Raw genomic sequence first — 18,992 nt, forward strand, 5'->3', positions numbered from 1 at the left:
AAAATTGAGTGACAGATTATGTTGTGCATACTACTGATCGTAAACAGAAATTTTGGACATGTCATATTAATATGTTAAAGCTGTATTGTTCCAGTGTGACATGAACAAGACTTTATTAACTAAACTAAACACTTAACTACACTAACATTCATTCACACACATACATGCATACAGTTTACCAAGGGAAAGAGAAAGCTAAAGCAGAGTACAGGAAGCACAAAGTTACAGCATTGTTTTAAATTCAGCAGATCAACAGCCTTGAGCAAACCATCAGTTTAGTTTTAACAGGCCCTTCTTTAAAAGGGGTAAGGTACTGTCACAGACACGTCAGGTTCCACCTCACTTCAGTACCCGCGCACCCAATCACCAGCATACTAATCACCGCCACCTGAAGCTCATCACATCAGTCATCAACACCAGCACTTAAACCCCACACTCACACACACTCACTGTCCGGTCTCGTTTGTGTTACACCAGTTGTAAACTTACCTCAAGGACTCCCTAAGCGATACTTACCCAGCCTCATCATCTCCTTCGTCTCCATTGTCTCCAGTCTCCTCGTGTGTCTACCTGCCAGTGTGTGTGAGTGTTTCCATCAGCCTTCTCCAGCGTCTCCATCTTCATTCATCTGCAACTTCAACAAGGACAGTATTATCACTCATTCCACCTCTGAGATCTTCCACCACCTCATTCATCACCCGTTTTGCTCTGCTGATTGCCAAATAAACATCTTAACTGCTTTTATTCCTGTCTCCGGTGTCTCTGTCATAACAGGTACTCAATGTATCGAATAATGAGACTAAGTCTAATACTTGCATGCCTCGCCCATTTGAACTAAAACTGTCCTGATGCAATTTGTGGAGGCTCCCGTTGAATCTTTGCTGATATTGTCTTAATGAAACAGAAACAGGAGTCAGAGGATCTTTGGTGAATGGAAGGTCTAGGCCAAAGCCTGGCACAAGCTTGGGGTTCCTTAGAAGCTTCTAGTAGACCTACAACTTCATCTTGACAATCAGCATTTGTCAGTAAAAGAGTAAATGAAGAGAATTTGATCAGGTGATCATAAAGGGTGAAGGTGTCACACCCTCTTGAGATGCAGCAAGTGGATTTTGCAAATTCCAATGGAGAGAGAGAGAGTGCTAAATTCATGACATTTAAAACACCATTTGGGAGGTATTTCATAGACTTCCTTTTGGAATCTCAAGTGCGCTGGATATATTCCAAAGAGAGATGAATAACCTCTTAAGAGACCATGAAGGTACAGCAGCGTACATGGATGACATAATCATCTATGGCAGAGGTCACTAATAGGCGGACCGCGGTCCGGATCCGGACCCAGCCGCCGTTCTATCCGGACCCGGACCAATAACCCATAAATTATTGACTTTTGTCGGAGCGTTTCTATTTTAACCTGCGCAGCTTTTCTAGCATCTATGGTACTGGTTTAGTGCGGCCCAGGAAACTCACAGACCAATAGCATGCGTTGTAAATCATGTCATGTGATACTACTCGAGTCAGACAGCGAGAGAGACACACACACACACACACACACAGGGAGAGACGACGAGACGAGGCGAATGAGAGACAACGTTTCACATGGCGTGCTCTAAAAACAGAAAAGTGGACAACGAAAACAGAGCTTTTAATCAAGAATGGACGGATTCTTACATGTTCATTCTTCCCACGGGCAGTTCAAAACCGGTATGTCTCATATGTTCAGAGACTGTCGCGATTATTAAAAGCGGCAATGTGAAACGCCACTATGAGACAAAGCACAAATCTTTTGATCAAACATACCCACTTAAATCCGCACTGAGTTCACAGAAAATAAACGATCTAAAAGCCCAATATGATCGATCCAGCAGAATCCTAACACATTCATTCACTGCCCAACAACGTGCTAATGAATGTTCCCTTAAAGTTGCTTGGATTTTGGGCAAACATAAAAAAACATTTACTGATGGAGGGGTTGTCAAGGAGTGCATGAGTGCGGTAGCTGAAACCTTATTTGAGGGGAAACAAAAAGACGACATGTGTGTAAAAATCAAGCAAATACCTATGTCAGCATCATCAGCAACAAAGAAAACAGAAATATTAACCCATGATGTGCTAGCTCAGCTGGATGAAGCGATTCACAAGGCTCCATGCATAGGGTTAGCTGTAGATGAGTCCACTGATGTGTCTGACAATGCTCAGCTGTTTGTGAGGTTCTTCAACAAGGACAAGGAAGAGTTCTGTGAAGACCTGTTGGGTGTCACACCCCTTCAGACCAGTACGAGAGGAGAGGACATCTACCTGGCCATAAAGGAGATGTTAAAGAAGAGGGCAATAGAGCTGAAGCAAGTGGTTTCAATAACCACAGATGGAGCCCCTGCCATGGTAGGGAGAGAAAGAGGAGCTGTGGCAAGAATGAAAGATGACAATCCTCAACTCATCTCTTACCATTGCATAATTCACCAGTCAGTCCTGTGCTCAACCCTGTCAGACGAGTATGCTGAGGTGATGAACACAATGATGAGAATGATAAACTTTCTCAGAGCTTCCTCTTTCCATCAGCATCGCATGCTCAGAGAATTTCTCAGAGAAGTTGATGCAAATGCTGATGACCTTCTGCTACACAACAATGTAAGATGGCTCAGCAAAGGTAGGGTGTTGGAGCGCTTTTGGTCCATCCGAGGGGAAATCGCAGCTTTCTTGGCACAGCTGAAAAACCAGAAGGCAACAACATTTTCTATATTTTTGGAGGATGACAAGAAGATGGATATTGTGGCTTTTTTGGTTGACATCACTTCACACCTGAATGAACTGAATTTAAAGCTACAGGGCAAGGACAATTCAGTTTGTGATCTGATGACAGCTGTCCGCTCTTTTCAGAGGAAACTTGTGTTGTTTAGGGAAGACCTGCTGGCAGACTGTGCACACTTTCCAACTGTGAAGGAACAGGTTCAGGGTGAGAGAGATGTGTCTTCTTTTGTTGACTTTCTTGACAAGCTGATTGTAAACTTCAGCATGCGTTTTGACAGTTTCAGCCTTGGACAGCAGCTCACCCTCTTCATTCAGAACCCATTCCTCATCACAGATGTCAGGGAGTTCTCAAAGGAAGTCACACTGCTCTTCAAGTGGTAAAATGCTGGGCCTCTCCAGATGCAACTGATCGATCTACAAGCAGATGTTGCCTTGAAAGAGAATTTTGGAAAAACTGATCCTACCACTTTCTGGCTTCAAATGGTCCCAGAGACCGCTTTCCCAGGTCTGAGGAAAGTAGCCTTGTACATCTTAACCATGTTTGGCTCCACATACAACTGTGAGGCAGCTTTCTCCACAATGAACATTATTAAAAGCAAATATCGATCCAGGCTCACCAATGAGCACCTACACATGTGTTTGAGAATGGCCCTGACACCATTCCAGCCCAGATTTAAAATCCTGGCAGGACAACCAAGGGCTCACTTTTCTCACTAAGCAAGAGAAAGTGTGGAAGTGGGATATAGAAGGGAAAGAAAGAGAAAAGGAGGTGTTAAAGCTGTTCAATTGTTGACGTGTTGAGATTGTTTATTTTAAAATGTGTTTAAACTTAAGATGTGAAAGGAAGTTAACTAAAAAGTAAAAGGGAAACTCAAGCTATACTTTTTATTTCCTTTTTCTAAAATTAAGCACTTTATTTTGAGATGCACATTTTTCAAAAGCTCTCTGTTGTGTTTTATTTATTTTTAATTTATTTTTAAATGCAGCCTTTATTTTATTTAAATTGATCATTTATTATTAGAGTACTTATTATTTCCCTACAGCTCAATATATAAAATGACAATAAATATTGTTAAAATATTATTCAATTTGTACTTTCATTTTATTTGACAGTCGTCTCTTGACTAGGCTACTTACATATTTTCATACAACTACTAGGCTGTGGCACTGAATGATAACACAAGTTAGTCATTGTGATGTTGCGGACCTTTGGTTGCTGATTTTTTTCTAACTGGACCTCTTAGAATTTTAATTCAATACCCCTGATCTATGGGGAAACGCCACAGAGGTTCACGATTGTCGTCTACGGAGGGTCTTGAGGACACTTTCTGATGCAAGATTGAAACTCATTGATGACAAATGTCTGTTGAGACAAACACAGATACAGTTTCTTAGCCATATCATTGATGCTCGTGGAGTCAGCTCAGATAAGAAAAGGTTGTGGCCATTATGAATATTCAACCTCCACAGAATGTGACAGAAGTAAAGAGGATCTTGGGAATGGTTCATTATCTAGGTCGATACCTACCTGGTTTGGCTGAGATAACCCTTCCATTTAATGATCTCCTAAAAGCGACACAGTCTGGACTTGGAGTCATGCAGAGGAGCAAGCGCTCAAAAGAGTTAAACAGCTCATGACTGAAGCACTAGTTCTTTCTTTTTTTGATGTGAGCAAACCAACCATTGTAAGTGTGGACGCTAGCAGTTATGGACTATACAATACAATACAAGTTTATTTATATAGCACATTTAAAAACAACTGGTGTTGACCAAAGTGCTTTACAAGGCAAAAGAAGTCGACAATGACGACAAAATTTAAGCACTAGAGAAACAATAAAAGTAAAAAGAATAAAAAAAGAGAACAGCTAGTTACAAAAACAATTTAGGCCAGTATGAGTCACAGGATATTGAAAGCCATGGGAAAAAGGACTAGGAGGAGTTCTCTTTCAGCAGCATGATGGATGTTTGAGACCTCTAGCTTACTGTTCACGTACCTTAACCAACACCAAAACAAAACACGTACAGATTGAAAAGGAATGTTTCAGTGTGGTATGGGCTTGTGGAAGATTTTCCAAGTACTTGTATGGTCTGGACAATTTTGTAATTCACACAGACCATAAGTCATTGATTCTCATCAACAGCAAGGAAATTGACATGGTTCCTCTGAGATGCCATCGACTCTTGATTCAACTGATGAGGTTCAATGCCAAGGCTGAATATGTACCAGGGAAATCACTGGTTATTGCTGATACTTTTTCTAGACATTCATCTTCGATACCACATCTGGATTCAGTGGAGCGTACAGATGACATTACGGCCCTGGAGGAGTCCACTAGAGCTACCTGGCCAATGTCATGCTGAACGAGGTCATAGAAAGCACAAAGACTGATTCTGAGTTGCAGGTGGTGATGAAGTACGTTAGACAGGGATGGCACATCAGGCCTTACTTTGCTGTGAAAGATATGTTGTCTGTGTGTCATGATCTTCTGATTTATAGTGACAGGATCGTTATTCCAAGTGTCATGAGAGCTGAGATCAAGAAGAAACTTCATGATGGTCACATGGGGATTGTCAAGTGAAAATTGCAGCTGACATTTGTGAAGTCAACAAAAGAAACTACCTTGTAGTGGTTGACTATTTTTCTAGATTCATCGACATTGCCTATCTTCTAGATATGTCAGGAAAGACAGTGGCATTGAGATTGAGCAGCATGTTCACTAGATGGGGTTGTCCTGATACCCTTGTTACGGACAATGATCCGCAATTCATTCGTGAACAGTTTCAGGATTTTGTTTCTTGTACAGTTTTCATTTAAGAATACTCACATCTCTGCTGAATTTATTTGATTTCTGTAGAAGTCATGTGAAATATTTTATTTGATATTTCTCCTCACAATCCTTCAGAGGGTTTACAATCATCCCTGTAGGATTTGCAGTTTACAAATGTGTTGCTTTATTACTATATTACTTTATTACACGTTTATTACTATGATAAAACTTTGCACACAGACAAGAAATCAAGTATATCCCCTTTTTTATATCCCTTTATGTTAAACAGTAATGAAAAGATCATTCTTTCTAATGATAAAAAATAAGAGTCAAAACACTGTATTTGCAAAACTACTGTGCTGGTGAGCGTTGTAGTCGTTGTAGTCCAGGGGCTTTATTTATAAAACTTTGCGTAGATTTCATCCTAAAAGTGTACATACGCGCAAAAGCTAGATTCTGCGTACGCACAAAAAAAATCTGATTTATAAAACCATGCGTACGCCAGATCCTGCGCACAAATCCCTTTATAAATCCCAGTCAGCGGAAGATTGTGTGTACGTGCATCTCCACCCCGTCTCCTCCCCAACATCACCATATATGGAGCTTACGACGCCTAGTTTTACTATGCATAACCTCATCTGCATATCATTTCCATACACGTTCTCATCCACGTGACATCCACGGTTGACACCGTCAAAGGTACAAGACATTGGAAAATATTAGATATGGACTATAAATGCAATTTGTGCCACACATTATGTTGATAAAGATAATCCAATATCCTCTTTGTTTTAGAATAAATATATCAAAATATCCATAAAACAAAATTGTATAAAATACTTCAGAAAAAGGTTTTAGAATAGAGATGATTCATTCATTTCCACTGGCCAGATAGTATTTATGCAAATTTATGCAGTTTTGCTGATAAGGTGAACATATCTTTTACAAAGTTTATAGGCTATTATTTATAGCCACTTATTTATTGCAGTGTAAATACAATTGTCTGAAACGGCGCGTCACTGACAAAGTATTTAAAAAAAAAAAACATGCAAATCTTACCGTTTTACTCAAATTATATCCTTCAAATGGTAATTATTTGAAGATCCTTCACACGAACACCTCCTGCAGCTGTGGTTGTACAGTAAGATATTATTGGACCTATTCAAACTGGACAACGGACCGTTCGACCACCGAATCCAGCAGTGTCTTCCATAATATCTAAGTTAAGTGTACATTACTGATCATCATTCTCGAAAAAATATTTTGTCATAACATCTGCAGTTTAGTTTAAAGAGGAATTATTGTGCTCCCAGCGCTCCTCGCTGTCATTAAAACAGCGTGTCACTGGAAAAGTGATCGAAAGTAGCACATCTACTATCTCAATTCATATCACTTTTGTCTCCCCTGAGTGGGAGCATCCATTATGACGATATGTCATATATGCACATACCTTTTTATAGCCCATTCATTAAAAAAAAAATTGGTAAATTCAAAGTATTTGCACCTGGTTAAGAATGCTGATAATGATAATTCAGGTTGATGCAATTTGATTTATTGGGTGATGTAATAGGATAATTTAGACGTTTTTTCATTTTAAATAGTTATTGCTATTTGGGCCAGTTGGTGTCGCCAAAACACATACTCTTCTAAAAGAGTGCGTACGCACGGTCAAGAGCATCCTTACGGTGCGCACTTATTTACACCAAGTTTATTTTTTATAAATCCCGATATGTGCGTGGAAAAATGCGTACGCATATTTCTATGCCCATTTTGTGCGTACGCAACGTTTATACATCAGGCCCCAGAGCTGCGCTTGGAGTATTTATGACAGTGTGATTCACTGAAGGAAACTGTAGGGGGAGCTTCGCAAATCTTACTGAGTTCCGCTTTAAGTGGACTTTTTTGTTGTTGTTTTGTTTTTTGTAATTACACTTTTGAACAATTATGCAATTGCAGCATCCATAATTGTAAGCACGATTAGAAATTTGATTCATTGCCCATCCTATACACTACTGACTTTCTTTATGAGTTCCTGTAATGAACTTCATGCAAGATGGATCAGCCTGTTTTTTACATTGACTTTTGATGTGATTTTTGAACCCAGCCCTCAGTGTGTTGATGATTTTGGTTTCCACTGACTGTTGTCACATTTTTGTTATTAACAAATTACAGAATGTATATGAATAAATATTTTCAAATTGAATATTTCATTCATTGAGATCCAATGTGTGATTTAAGTGTTTGTACTGTCCTCAACATGTTTTTAGTGTTTTGACAGCCAGATAAACTCCCTTCCCTCACATGACTCTGAAGACAAGAAGTTTGTTTGCCCACAGGTCTTGGGTATGGAGTTAATATACAAATAAAAAAATAAACATATTTCAATAATAATGTCCAGGAATTACCAACAACTACAGCATCATATAAAACTTGCCACTAGATGGAGCTCTAAACCATAAATGAGGTAAACAGGAAAATAAGTGCCATCATGGATAACATTAAGGAATTGCAGACATTAAACAATTAAATGTGCTATCAAATTAAACAAAATATGAAATCTGTAACATCAAACTTGTTCCAGCACAGTGTTCCCCTATGTTTTTAAGCAGTGTAGATTAAGTAAATCTTTGTGTTTGACATTCTTTTTAAGCTATTTTGCTAAGGTCATATTGAATATTCCACAGTCATTGTATTTTCGGAGTTAATGAACAAAGGATTAAACTTTTGAAACTCTACACAACATGCATGAAACAGACATGATATGTGACCCTGTACCACAAAACCAGTCAGAAGTTGCACTGGTATATTTGTTGTAATAGCCAACAGTACACTGTATGGGTCAAAATTATAGATTTTTCTTTTATGCCAAAAATCATTAAGATATTAAGTGAAGATCATGTTCTGTGAAGATATTTTGTAAATTTCCTACCGCAAATATATCAAAAATGTATTTTTGTGAGAGAATATGCATTACTAAGGACTTCATTTGGACAACTTTAAAGGCAATTTTCTATTTAGATCTTTTTGTACCCTTCTAGATATTAAAATATTTGAATCTCGGCCAAATATTGTCCTATCCTAACTAACCATACATTAATGGAAAGATTATTTATTCAGCTTACATTTTTTTTTTTTTTTTTTTTTTTTTTTTTTTATGGACCCTTATGACTGCTTTTGTGGTCCAGAGTCAACAGAGTCACATATTATAAAGTCTAGCCTAGGTTCTCAGACACTGTGATTTATTCCTCATGTCACTGAATTCACCATTACCTATTCAGCCAAAAAGTGTATGATGTTTTATCATTGTAATCCCGTGATACTTTTCTGTATTAACATGTTTAGTTCAGAAGATACAAAATATATAATTTTGTTATGGCAGAAAGTAAAATGGTTGCCATGGCAACACCACAAGGTGTTTTTTGAAAATCGATTTCTGAAAATGTTCAGGGCCCCAAATTTAACAAGTGTACCAAATTTCATGCTTTTATGAAAATGTAATTTTTTTTTCACATATCACCTGGATCACCTATCCAGTTCTGATCATTTCAGGTTGAACATGCTCATGTAGGTTGTTTATGCATTTAACTTGTTGCAAAGAATATACACTGACAAGAAGCGAAACTCAGTAGAAAGTTCCATTGCAACACTGGCGCCCAGCAGCAGCCCTGCGTTTCCGCCATTTTGTGGTGAAAGAAACTCAGCAGTCTACTAGTTTCTATGGAAATAACAGCTGTTTTGTTAAACGTACATTAAAGCTGAAATTAGTTGAAAACCTGAATGATGACAACACAGAATAAAATACTATCACTAGACCAGTGTTCATCAAATCCTTTTAACAGTTTATTATACACACTTTGTGTCTTCCACTTTTTTTTCACAAAACCTTTTTGCTCTAGAAACCCAGTCAGTTTAAGTTAAAATTATTTGAAGTTCAAGCATTAGCATTATAAAGACTGAATTAAGACCAACATGTGAAATTAAATTAAAGCACACCGTATTTCTAAACTACATGAATGTAAACTAAGGTCACTAGGCAGATTAGGCCTGCCAAATTTCCAGCATTATTATTGGGCTGCAAACTGCAGAGCCTTATCATATTGGAAACAATCTCATCTTGCAGGGCCTGCAGGTGACATTCCATCTTGGCTTGCCATTGAACAAACCACTCTCTTTCCTGTCTGCTTTTTTTGCGGCGCCTGCGCCACTCATAACAGTGGCCAGCACAAACTTCATACTTTGCAACTCTTTTAAAATATGGTGTCAGGTCTGGAAAAAGCGTTTAAGTTGCCATCTACTGCTCTGTCAAGCCCTATTGCTTGCAATCACGCCTTTAAGCCATCACTTATACACACACATTTTCCCAGCTCAAAGAGAAATTTGATCTTCCACCATCACAGTTTTTTAGATACCCACAGCTGAGAAATTATGTTCGCATGTCTGTCTCACACTTTGAAGTACTCACAGATGAAAATTAAATATATACATTTCTTTCTGCCTCTCATGATGCCCCTAATTTGATTTCCCGTTTTATGGCTGTCTTCACTAGTCAGCTCAACATATCTACCTTATATCTGAAAGATTCTTGAGTAAAGGATTTAGGTATTTAGATAACTGACGAAATGTACTTTATTTAAACCACATTATAAAACAATAATTTACTGTTAGACCCAAATGTCAAATTTGCTAAACGAAACGAGTGAATTTCACTTAACATAGATTAAGTCTTTAAATAAAATGGTTATTGAGATGTTTACACTGTCATATACAATAAAAGATCCTGTACAGTGACAGGAAAAAAAAAAAAAATGAGCAGAAAAAAACCTTACACAACACCGAAGGTGGACTTGCACTCAGGAGAAGAACGTGTCACGGTTCGCAGATGCATTGTTTCCTTCTTGTCGCGTGCTCTGTGTTATGACCGCAGTGGGTGTGTTTGTGTTTGTGTGCGAGTGTGTTTGTGGGTGTGCCCAGGCCACGTGGGTGATCAGTGGACCCAGCTGCCACTCATCACTCTCCCCACCTGCTGCTCATCACCTCAGTCCTTTTATACTCACCTCGTTCATCTCTCCTTTGTCAGATCGTTGTTTGGTGACCTGTTCGTGGTTGTCTTGTCTGTTCCTGACCGGAGTCCCAGTTGTTCGTCGTCATTCTGTGGATTACTGTCTTCGTGCCTTGTCTACTGTCTGGAACCTGGAATCATCTCACCGCCACTCTTCAGTCACCACGTCACGTCACCAGCCGACCATCTCAGTCCCTGCGCCACCTGAAGCCTGCCCATTTTCATTGACTGTGTTTCTGTTACTGCTTGTAGTTGAATAAACGACGTTACTTGCATTTGCTTCCTGTAGTCAATCATGACAGAACGATCTGACCAAGGAGCGGAAGCAGCAAGCACTCAGCAGTCTTCACTGGAGGATTTCGTCAACAGCAGCATTCGTCGAATGGAGTCACAGGAGAGAAATCTCAACGAGACGGGAAGAGCCGTGCAGGCTCTCGTGGCGCAGGTATCCGAGCTCACCCAGCAAGTCCAGCTGTTTCGTGTTCCCGCTGCGCCGCCCACACCGGCCGTTTCCCCACCCACACCAGCGAGCGTCGCCGCTTCGGAGCCTCGTCTTCCAGTACCCAAAGCTTATTCAGGTGAACCAGGATTTTGTAGAGCTTTTCTGACACATTGTACCATGCACTTTGCTCTGCAGCCCCGCACTTTCAGCACCGAACAAAGCAGAGTGGCTTTCGTACTGACGCTTCTGACGGGGAAGGCGTCGCTCTGGGGAACGGCGGTGTGGGAGAACCAAGACCCCTGCTGTACCTCGTTCCAGTCACTCTCCGCAGAAATGAAGAGAGTGTTCGACCTCTCAGTCGCGGGGAGAGAAGCCGCCAGACAGTTGGCGGAACTACGCCAAGGAGAGAAGTCGGTGTCTGATTATTCCATCGAATTTCGTACATTGGCGGCAGAGTGTCACTGGAACGAGGAGGCGCAGTGGGACATGTTCCTGCATGGGTTGGCTGACCGTGTTCAAAGGGAGATCTACGCGCTGGACCTCCCCACCACGTTTAATGGTCTCGTCGACCTGGCGCTCCGGGTGGATGCTCGGCTGACCAGGGCCGAGCGGAGAAGTCCAGTCCACAGGAGTGAGGAAATCCGGAAGTCCAGCGGCGGGGACACGGTCAGTCCTATTCAAGATCATGAGCCCATGCAGGTAGGTCGAGCTCGGCTTTCCCGGGAGGAGCGGGAGAGGCGGAGGTCCCAAGGACTTTGTTTATATTGTGGCAAGGCGGGACATTTCGCTTACAACTGCCCGTTAAAAGGGCAAGCCCGGCAGTAAGTTTGAGGCTACTGTCGGGTGGGATCTCCGCTGGAAAGTCCTCAACCACATCCACCCTCCTACCGGTGAGATTGGGATGGTCACATCACCTTCACAACTGCAACGCACTTCTGGATTCCGGGGCAGAAGGTAACTTCATGGACCAATCTTTCGCCACCAAGTTCCACATTCCCTTCAGACCACTCACCGACAGAATCGCTGTTCACGCACTCAATGGACAGAGTCTTCCCACCATTTCTCACATCACTGAAGATATCACCCTGATCACCGCTGGCAACCATTCTGAACAGATTAAATTTTTTATTTTTGACTCCCCTCACACCCCCGTTGTCCTTGGTCATCCTTGGTTCACCAGACACAACCCCTGGGTAGACTGGGTCCAGAACTGCATTGTGGCCTGGAGTGAGGAGTGTCATAAGTCTTGTCTTGTCTCTGCTTGTTCGTCTGTTTCTGGTTCTGTCTTACAGGAGGAAGCAGTGGATCTGTCTACCGTGCCCGTTGAGTACCAGGACCTGAAGGAGGTGTTCAGTAAGTCCAGGGCTGCTTCTCTTCCTCCGCATCGTCCCTACGACTGTGCCATAGATCTAGTACCAGGGAAGTCTCCGCCTAAGGGCAAGTTATATTCACTTTCGGTTCCCGAAAGAGAGGCTATGGAGAAATATATTTCTGATTCACTAGCAGCCGGGTTCATTCGCCATTCCTCTTCTCCAGCGGGGGCGGGGTTCTTTTTTGTGGGGAAGAAGGATGGTTCCCTGCGACCTTGTATTGATTACCGGGGGTTGAACAACATTACGGTAAAGAATACCTATCCTTTGCCGTTAATGTCTTCAGCCTTCGAGAGGTTGCAGGGAGCATCCGTCTTCACGAAATTGGATTTAAGAAATGCTTATCATTTGGTCCGCATCAGGGAGGGTGATGAATGGAAGACCGCCTTTAACACCCCTAGGGGGCACTTTGAATATTTGGTCATGCCGTTCGGGCTTTCCAACTCCCCAGCGGTCTTCCAGGCACTCGTCAATGACGTGCTGAGAGATATGGTCGATCAGTTCTTATATGTCTACCTGGACGACATATTGATTTTTTCCTCATCTCTCCAGGAACACGTACAGCACGTTCGACGAGTGCTTCAGAGGTTGCTAGTGAATGGGCTTTTTGTCAAGGCGGAGAAATGCGTTTTTCATGCACAGTCTGTTCCTTTCCTAGGATACATTGTGTCGACTGAGGGAGTACGCATGGACCCTGAGAAGGTTAAGGCTGTGGTAGATTGGCCAAATCCAGATTCCCGTAAGGCCCTACAGAGGTTTCTGGGGTTCGCCAATTTTTACCGGCGTTTCATTCGCAACTTCAGCCAACTAGCCTCACCTCTGATCGCCTTGACCTCCCCCAAAACTACGTTCAGGTGGTCAGACGCAGTGGAAGCTGCGTTTGCCAAACTGAAGGCTCGCTTTGTTTCAGCCCCTATTCTCTTTGCCCCTGATCCATCACGGCAGTTTGTGGTGGAGGTCGACGCATCAGAGGTGGGGGTAGGTGCAGTGTTGTCCCAGCGTTCTTCCGCAGACGATAAGATGCATCCGTGCGCGTTTTTTTCACATCGCTTATCTCCCGCCGAAAGTAACTACGACATTGGTAATCGGGAGTTGCTGGCAGTCAAGTTAGCGTTGGAGGAATGGCGCCACTGGTTAGAGGGCTCTGGGGTACCCTTTACCGATCATAAGAACCTAGAATACATCAGAACTGCCAAAAGATTGAACTCCAGGCAGGCTCGGTGGGCACTTTTTTTCGGACGTTTTGATTTTACTCTCTCGTACCGCCCGGGTTCCAAAAACATCAAACCCGACTCTTTGTCTCGTATTTTTGACTGTTCCGAACGCCCGTCTACTCCCGAGTGCATTTTTCCCGAGAGATTAGTTATCTCCACACTCACATGGGAGGTCGAATCGAGAGTCAAGTCGGCTCTAGAAGGGGTAACGCCTCCGCCCGAGTGCCCACCAAACCGATTATTTGTGCCGGAGGGATTACGGTCCATGGTCATTCAGTGGGGTCATTGTTCCAACGTGGCATGTCATCCAGGAGTCAGTCGAACTAAGTTTTTGGTTAAGCAACGATTCTGGTGGCCTCTCATGGCTCGTGACGTTCGCGATTTTGTCTTGGCTTGCTCAGTCTGCGCCGTTGGTAAGACTTCCAATCGTGCCCCAGAGGGGTTACTTCAACCGCTGTCAGTCCCTTCGAGACCCTGGTCCCATATCTCGCTAGATTTTGTGACCGCCCTCCCACCCTCCCAAGGGAACACGGTTGTTTTAACCGTAGTGGACCGGTTCTCGAAGGCAGCTCATTTTATTCCCTTGCCCAAATTACCCTCAGACAAGGAGACAGCGGTTACGGTCATTGATCACGTCTTTCGGATTCATGGCCTCCCGGTAGACGTGGTCTTTGACAGGGGTCCCCAATTCGTTTCCAAATTTTGGCAGGAATTCTGTAGATTGCTGGGGGTGACTGTTAGTCTGTCATCTGGGTTTCACCCCCAGAGCAATGGTCAGACTGAGAGAGCCAATCAGGATTTGGAGCGAACGTTGCGATGTATGGTCTCCAAGAATCCTTCCTCTTGGAGTCAGCAACTCTCAATGGTGGAGTACGCACACAATACTTTACCAGTGTCGTCCACGGGCCTATCTCCGTTTGAATGCAGTGTAGGTTACCAGCCACCTATTTTTCCCAGTCTGGAATCCGAGGTCGCGGTCCCCTCTGCCCACGCCTTTGTCCAGAGGTGCCACCGAACTTGGACGAGAGCCCGAGAGACTCTCCTCCAAGTGAGGGAACGCACCAAGGCCAAGGCCGATCGCCACCAGTCAAGGCCTCCGGTTTACGTCGTCGGTCAAAAAGTGTGGCTTTCTACCAAGGACATTCCTCTCCGATCCGTTTCTAAGAAGCTTGCTCCTAAATTTATTGGCCTGTTCACTGTCACCAAGATCATTAGTCCGGTGGCAGTCCGCCTTAAACTTCCTCCAGTGTACAGGAGGATTCATTCCGTCTTCCATGTCTCCAAAATTAAACCTGTTTTTCATTCTGAGATTAACCCGCCAGCCCCGGTTCCCCCACCGCCGCGTCTCGTAGATGGGGAGCCAGCTTATTCGGTAACTCGTATTCTGGACTCTAGGCGGAGGGGACGCGGATTTCAGTACTTGGTGGACTGGGAAGGTTACGGTCCGGAGGAGAGGAGTTGGGTTCCTGCCAGGGACATTCTGGATCACACCCTTATCGAGGATTACAATCGACAGGTAAGGGAGTCGGGGAATGCCAGGAGGCATTCCTAGGAGGAGGGGTACTGTCACGGTTCGCAGATGCATTGTTTCCTTCTTGTCGCGTGCTCTGTGTTATGACCGCAGTGGGTGTGTTTGTGTTTGTGTGCGAGTGTGTTTGTGGGTGTGCCCAGGCCACGTGGGTGATCAGTGGACCCAGCTGCCACTCATCACTCTCCCCACCTGCTGCTCATCACCTCAGTCCTTTTATACTCACCTCGTTCATCTCTCCTTTGTCAGATCGTTGTTTGGTGTCCTGTTCGTGGTTGTCTTGTCTGTTCCTGACCGGAGTCCCAGTTGTTCGTCGTCATTCTGTGGATTACTGTCTTCGTGCCTTGTCTACTGTCTGGAACCTGGAATCATCTCACCGCCACTCTTCAGTCACCACGTCACTTCACCAGCTGACCATCTCAGTCCCTGCGCCACCTGAAGCCTGCCCATTTTCATTGACTGTGTTTCTGTTACTGCTTGTAGTTGAATAAACGACGTTACTTGCATTTGCTTCCTGTAGTCAATCATGACAGAACGGACGGATTCTTTCTACGCGCACTGCAACGGTGACAATATGACATCACATTCTGCATGTATGTTTTAAAAATCATAATTTGTCAAATAAATAATAAATAAATAACTTGTTTAAAAGCCCACTTAGAGTGTTTATTACAAATAAATTATTAAATGCTGAAAATTAATAAATGTGAATGAACAAACAATTGCATTGCATTTACAATCCTGTGAAAATGGGGAAAAAAACCAAAAGAACCAAACTATGTGAACTCATCCAAAGTTCAAAGATCTGTTGTTGGTTTGATACAAAAACACATTGTTGGTCACTGATGTCACAAATACACAGGAGGAGAGATAACATCAAATGTTGTTTTTTGACATTACACAGCATACAATAATGTTGTCAATATCTTGTTGTTAAAAAAACTCTTGTGTACTTAATTTTCTGACATTCAGACTTTATTTAAGGCCTAAATAAGGCTGTTACAGTACAGAAGGGGACAGAAACACAGGAATGCAGGTAACAGCATTTATTGAACAACCAGTGGATGAGAGTGCAGGTAAGTGATGGCAGGTTAGATAGATGGCAGATATGGATACTGGACTGATACTTCTCTTTTATCTTGCAGGAATCGTTGACGGATGACAGACTGGAGCTTGGGCAGACATAGAGGAACTCACACGAGACAACGAGGAGACTTGGGGACATGCCAGAGACAGGTAAGTATCTACAAAGGAGTCCTAGGTAAGCAGACAGGTAAGACCATGTGCAAACAAGACTGTACAAGGTTCTATTAACTCAAGAGACCATACTAGGATTAAGCTTATCAAATTCTAACCCTCAATCTCCTCTACCTGTAACAAATGTGAGCCTGCCGAGGGCTCTCTGCGACATCTCTTTTAGTTCTGTCTGAAACTGTTTGAGTTTTTAAAAAAATGAAATTTCCAGCACCAGCCATCAAATTCAAAAAGCTGTCCAACATGGAATGGTGGTCATTAAAAAAAAAAAAAAAATCATCCTTTGTCTATGGAAAAAGTCATTAAAACCACTTTTTAAATCTTGGCTGTCTGACTCTCTGCCACTTTGCATTTGGAGAGACTCAGACACAACCTCTCTGTTAACATTGCTGGCTTCAAGGCCACCTGGGAACCCATTTTTAAACATCTATCAAATGTCAAGGATAACAGTTTAAAGGTTTGACCCATTTATTATTCACATGATAACCATATTGCCCTTGTCCCCACATAATTTGTGAATTTACATCATGCCCTTCTCCAGTATCTGGACATTAACATTCAGAGTCATTCTCAGATAAGTCATCAGCTCTCTGTGACAACAGATCTATATCACCCTGTAACAGGCTGCTTCTTTGTAGCTGCAAGTTTTCGAGTTCACTTTGCTTTTCTGTGCATTTTGACTCTTTAACTACCCCAGCAACAAAGAGCTCCTCATCAACTGTCACACTTCCATGTACATGTGTACTTCTGTCTCTTCAATAGAACAATCTTGTGCAATCATATTAGTGCACTCTCCATGTTAAGTAAAACAGTGGTTTCATCCTGCTGTACATTATCAGTACTTTCTGCACTGTTAATATCTACAGCAGCATTCACCAGCTCCACTACGGAGTTACTCTCGTTCTCCTTTTCAGCCTCCATAGTCAAAGGACATGATTGTCTCACATGGCCCTGTTTCCCACATGTAAAACATTTAATCTTTACTATTCAACGTCAGTTTTAATGCAACTTCCAGATTTTGAATTTCAGTGTTTAAAATCGCGTTTTAATCCTGTGCTTTTTAAACCAGAATCATTTTTGATCAGTCCCATTAATTTGCCATAATGCACTAGAATGCATTCAAGTGTCAGTATAGATATAAAGTCACAATTGCTTGTTATAAAGTCAGAAATGCGAGATATAAAGTATATATCACTCAATTCCAACTTTATAACATGCAATTGCGACTATATCTTGCAATTCTGACTTAACTCGTCATTGCGAGTTTATATTCTGAGAAAACAAAAGTCAGAATTTTGGCATAAAAAGTGACAATAATTTTTTTTTTTTTTTTTTTTTTTTTTTTTCAGTGATGGCTTCCACACCTATGGTTAGAAAATAATAAAAAATAATAAAAATAATAAAACAGGGTGTAAGGATATTTTAGGATATCAGTATCGACTTTATAAAGACAAATGTACTTTCTTTAAACCATATTATAAAACTGTAATTTACTGTTAAACTCAAATGTCAAATTTGCTAAATGAAACAAGTGAATTTCACTTAACATAGATTAAGTCTTTAAATAAAATGGTTATTAAGATGTTTACACTGTCATATACAATAAAAGATCCTGCACAGCGACAGGAAATAAAAACATTTAGCAGAAAAAAAACCTTACACAACACTGAAGGTGGACGTGCGCTCAGGAGAAGAACAGACGGATTCTTTCCACGCACACTGCAACAGTGACAATCTGACGTCACATTCTGCATGTATGTTTTAAATATCGTTATTTAACAAATAAATAACAAGTAAATAACTTGTTTAATAGTTCACTTAGAGTGTTTATTACAAATAAATTACTAAATGCTGAAAATTAATAAATGTGAATGAATAAAAAATTGCACTGCATTTACAATCCTGTGAAAATGGGGAAAAAACAAAAGAACCAGGAGAACCAAACTGTGTTAACTCATCCCAAGCTCAAAGATCTGTTGTTGATTTGATAAAAAAAACACATTGTTGGTCACTGATGTCACAAATACACAGGAGGAGAGATAACATCAAATGTTGTTTTTTAACATTACACAACATACCAGAATGTTGTCAATGTCTTGTTGTTAAAAAGTTCTTGTGTACTTTATTTTCTGACATTCGGACTTTATTTAAGACCTAAATAAGGCCTCCCTGTTTATTTATTTTTATTTTATTTAATGTCAGGATAACATATGATCTGAACATATGATCTGAACATATGATGACTTCTGCTGATAAAAAAAAGACTGAACAACATGACAGTGTACAGAACCACATTTGACTCAGACAGAAAGGCTAGCAAAGACAAATTTTTATTTTATTTTATTTTATTTATTATTATATACATGTATGTTTGTTGAGTTAAAGAAGAATCTATCAATGTTGTGCTTGCCTTATCTGTCATTCTTCAGCTGGTTTCACAAGTGTGGCTTCATTCCAAAAGGCAGACAAGGAAGAGAAAGATGGCATTTTCTAATCCTATACTTATCTTTAACCAATCTTCCATGTATGTGTGACTTCCCCCAGTGCCAGCAGAGTATATAAGTGACATGTTTCACTGTGAAATATCATGAATATCACTGCCAGAACTTCTG

The 18,992-nt window shown here is 41.5% G+C and overlaps 1 protein-coding gene across 1 annotated transcript; it reads left to right on the forward strand.

Moving 5' to 3' along the window:
• Positions 1–1,596: 1,596 nt before the first annotated feature.
• LOC137030230 (general transcription factor II-I repeat domain-containing protein 2B-like) lies at positions 1,597–3,126 on the forward strand. The gene has a single exon (XM_067400418.1). The coding sequence runs from the start codon at positions 1,597–1,599 to the stop codon at positions 3,124–3,126; it is 1,530 nt and encodes a 509-aa protein (XP_067256519.1).
• Positions 3,127–18,992: the final 15,866 nt, after the last annotated feature.

This window comes from Chanodichthys erythropterus, chromosome 11, assembly GCF_024489055.1.
Source record: "Chanodichthys erythropterus isolate Z2021 chromosome 11, ASM2448905v1, whole genome shotgun sequence".
NCBI lineage: Eukaryota > Metazoa > Chordata > Actinopteri > Cypriniformes > Xenocyprididae > Chanodichthys > Chanodichthys erythropterus.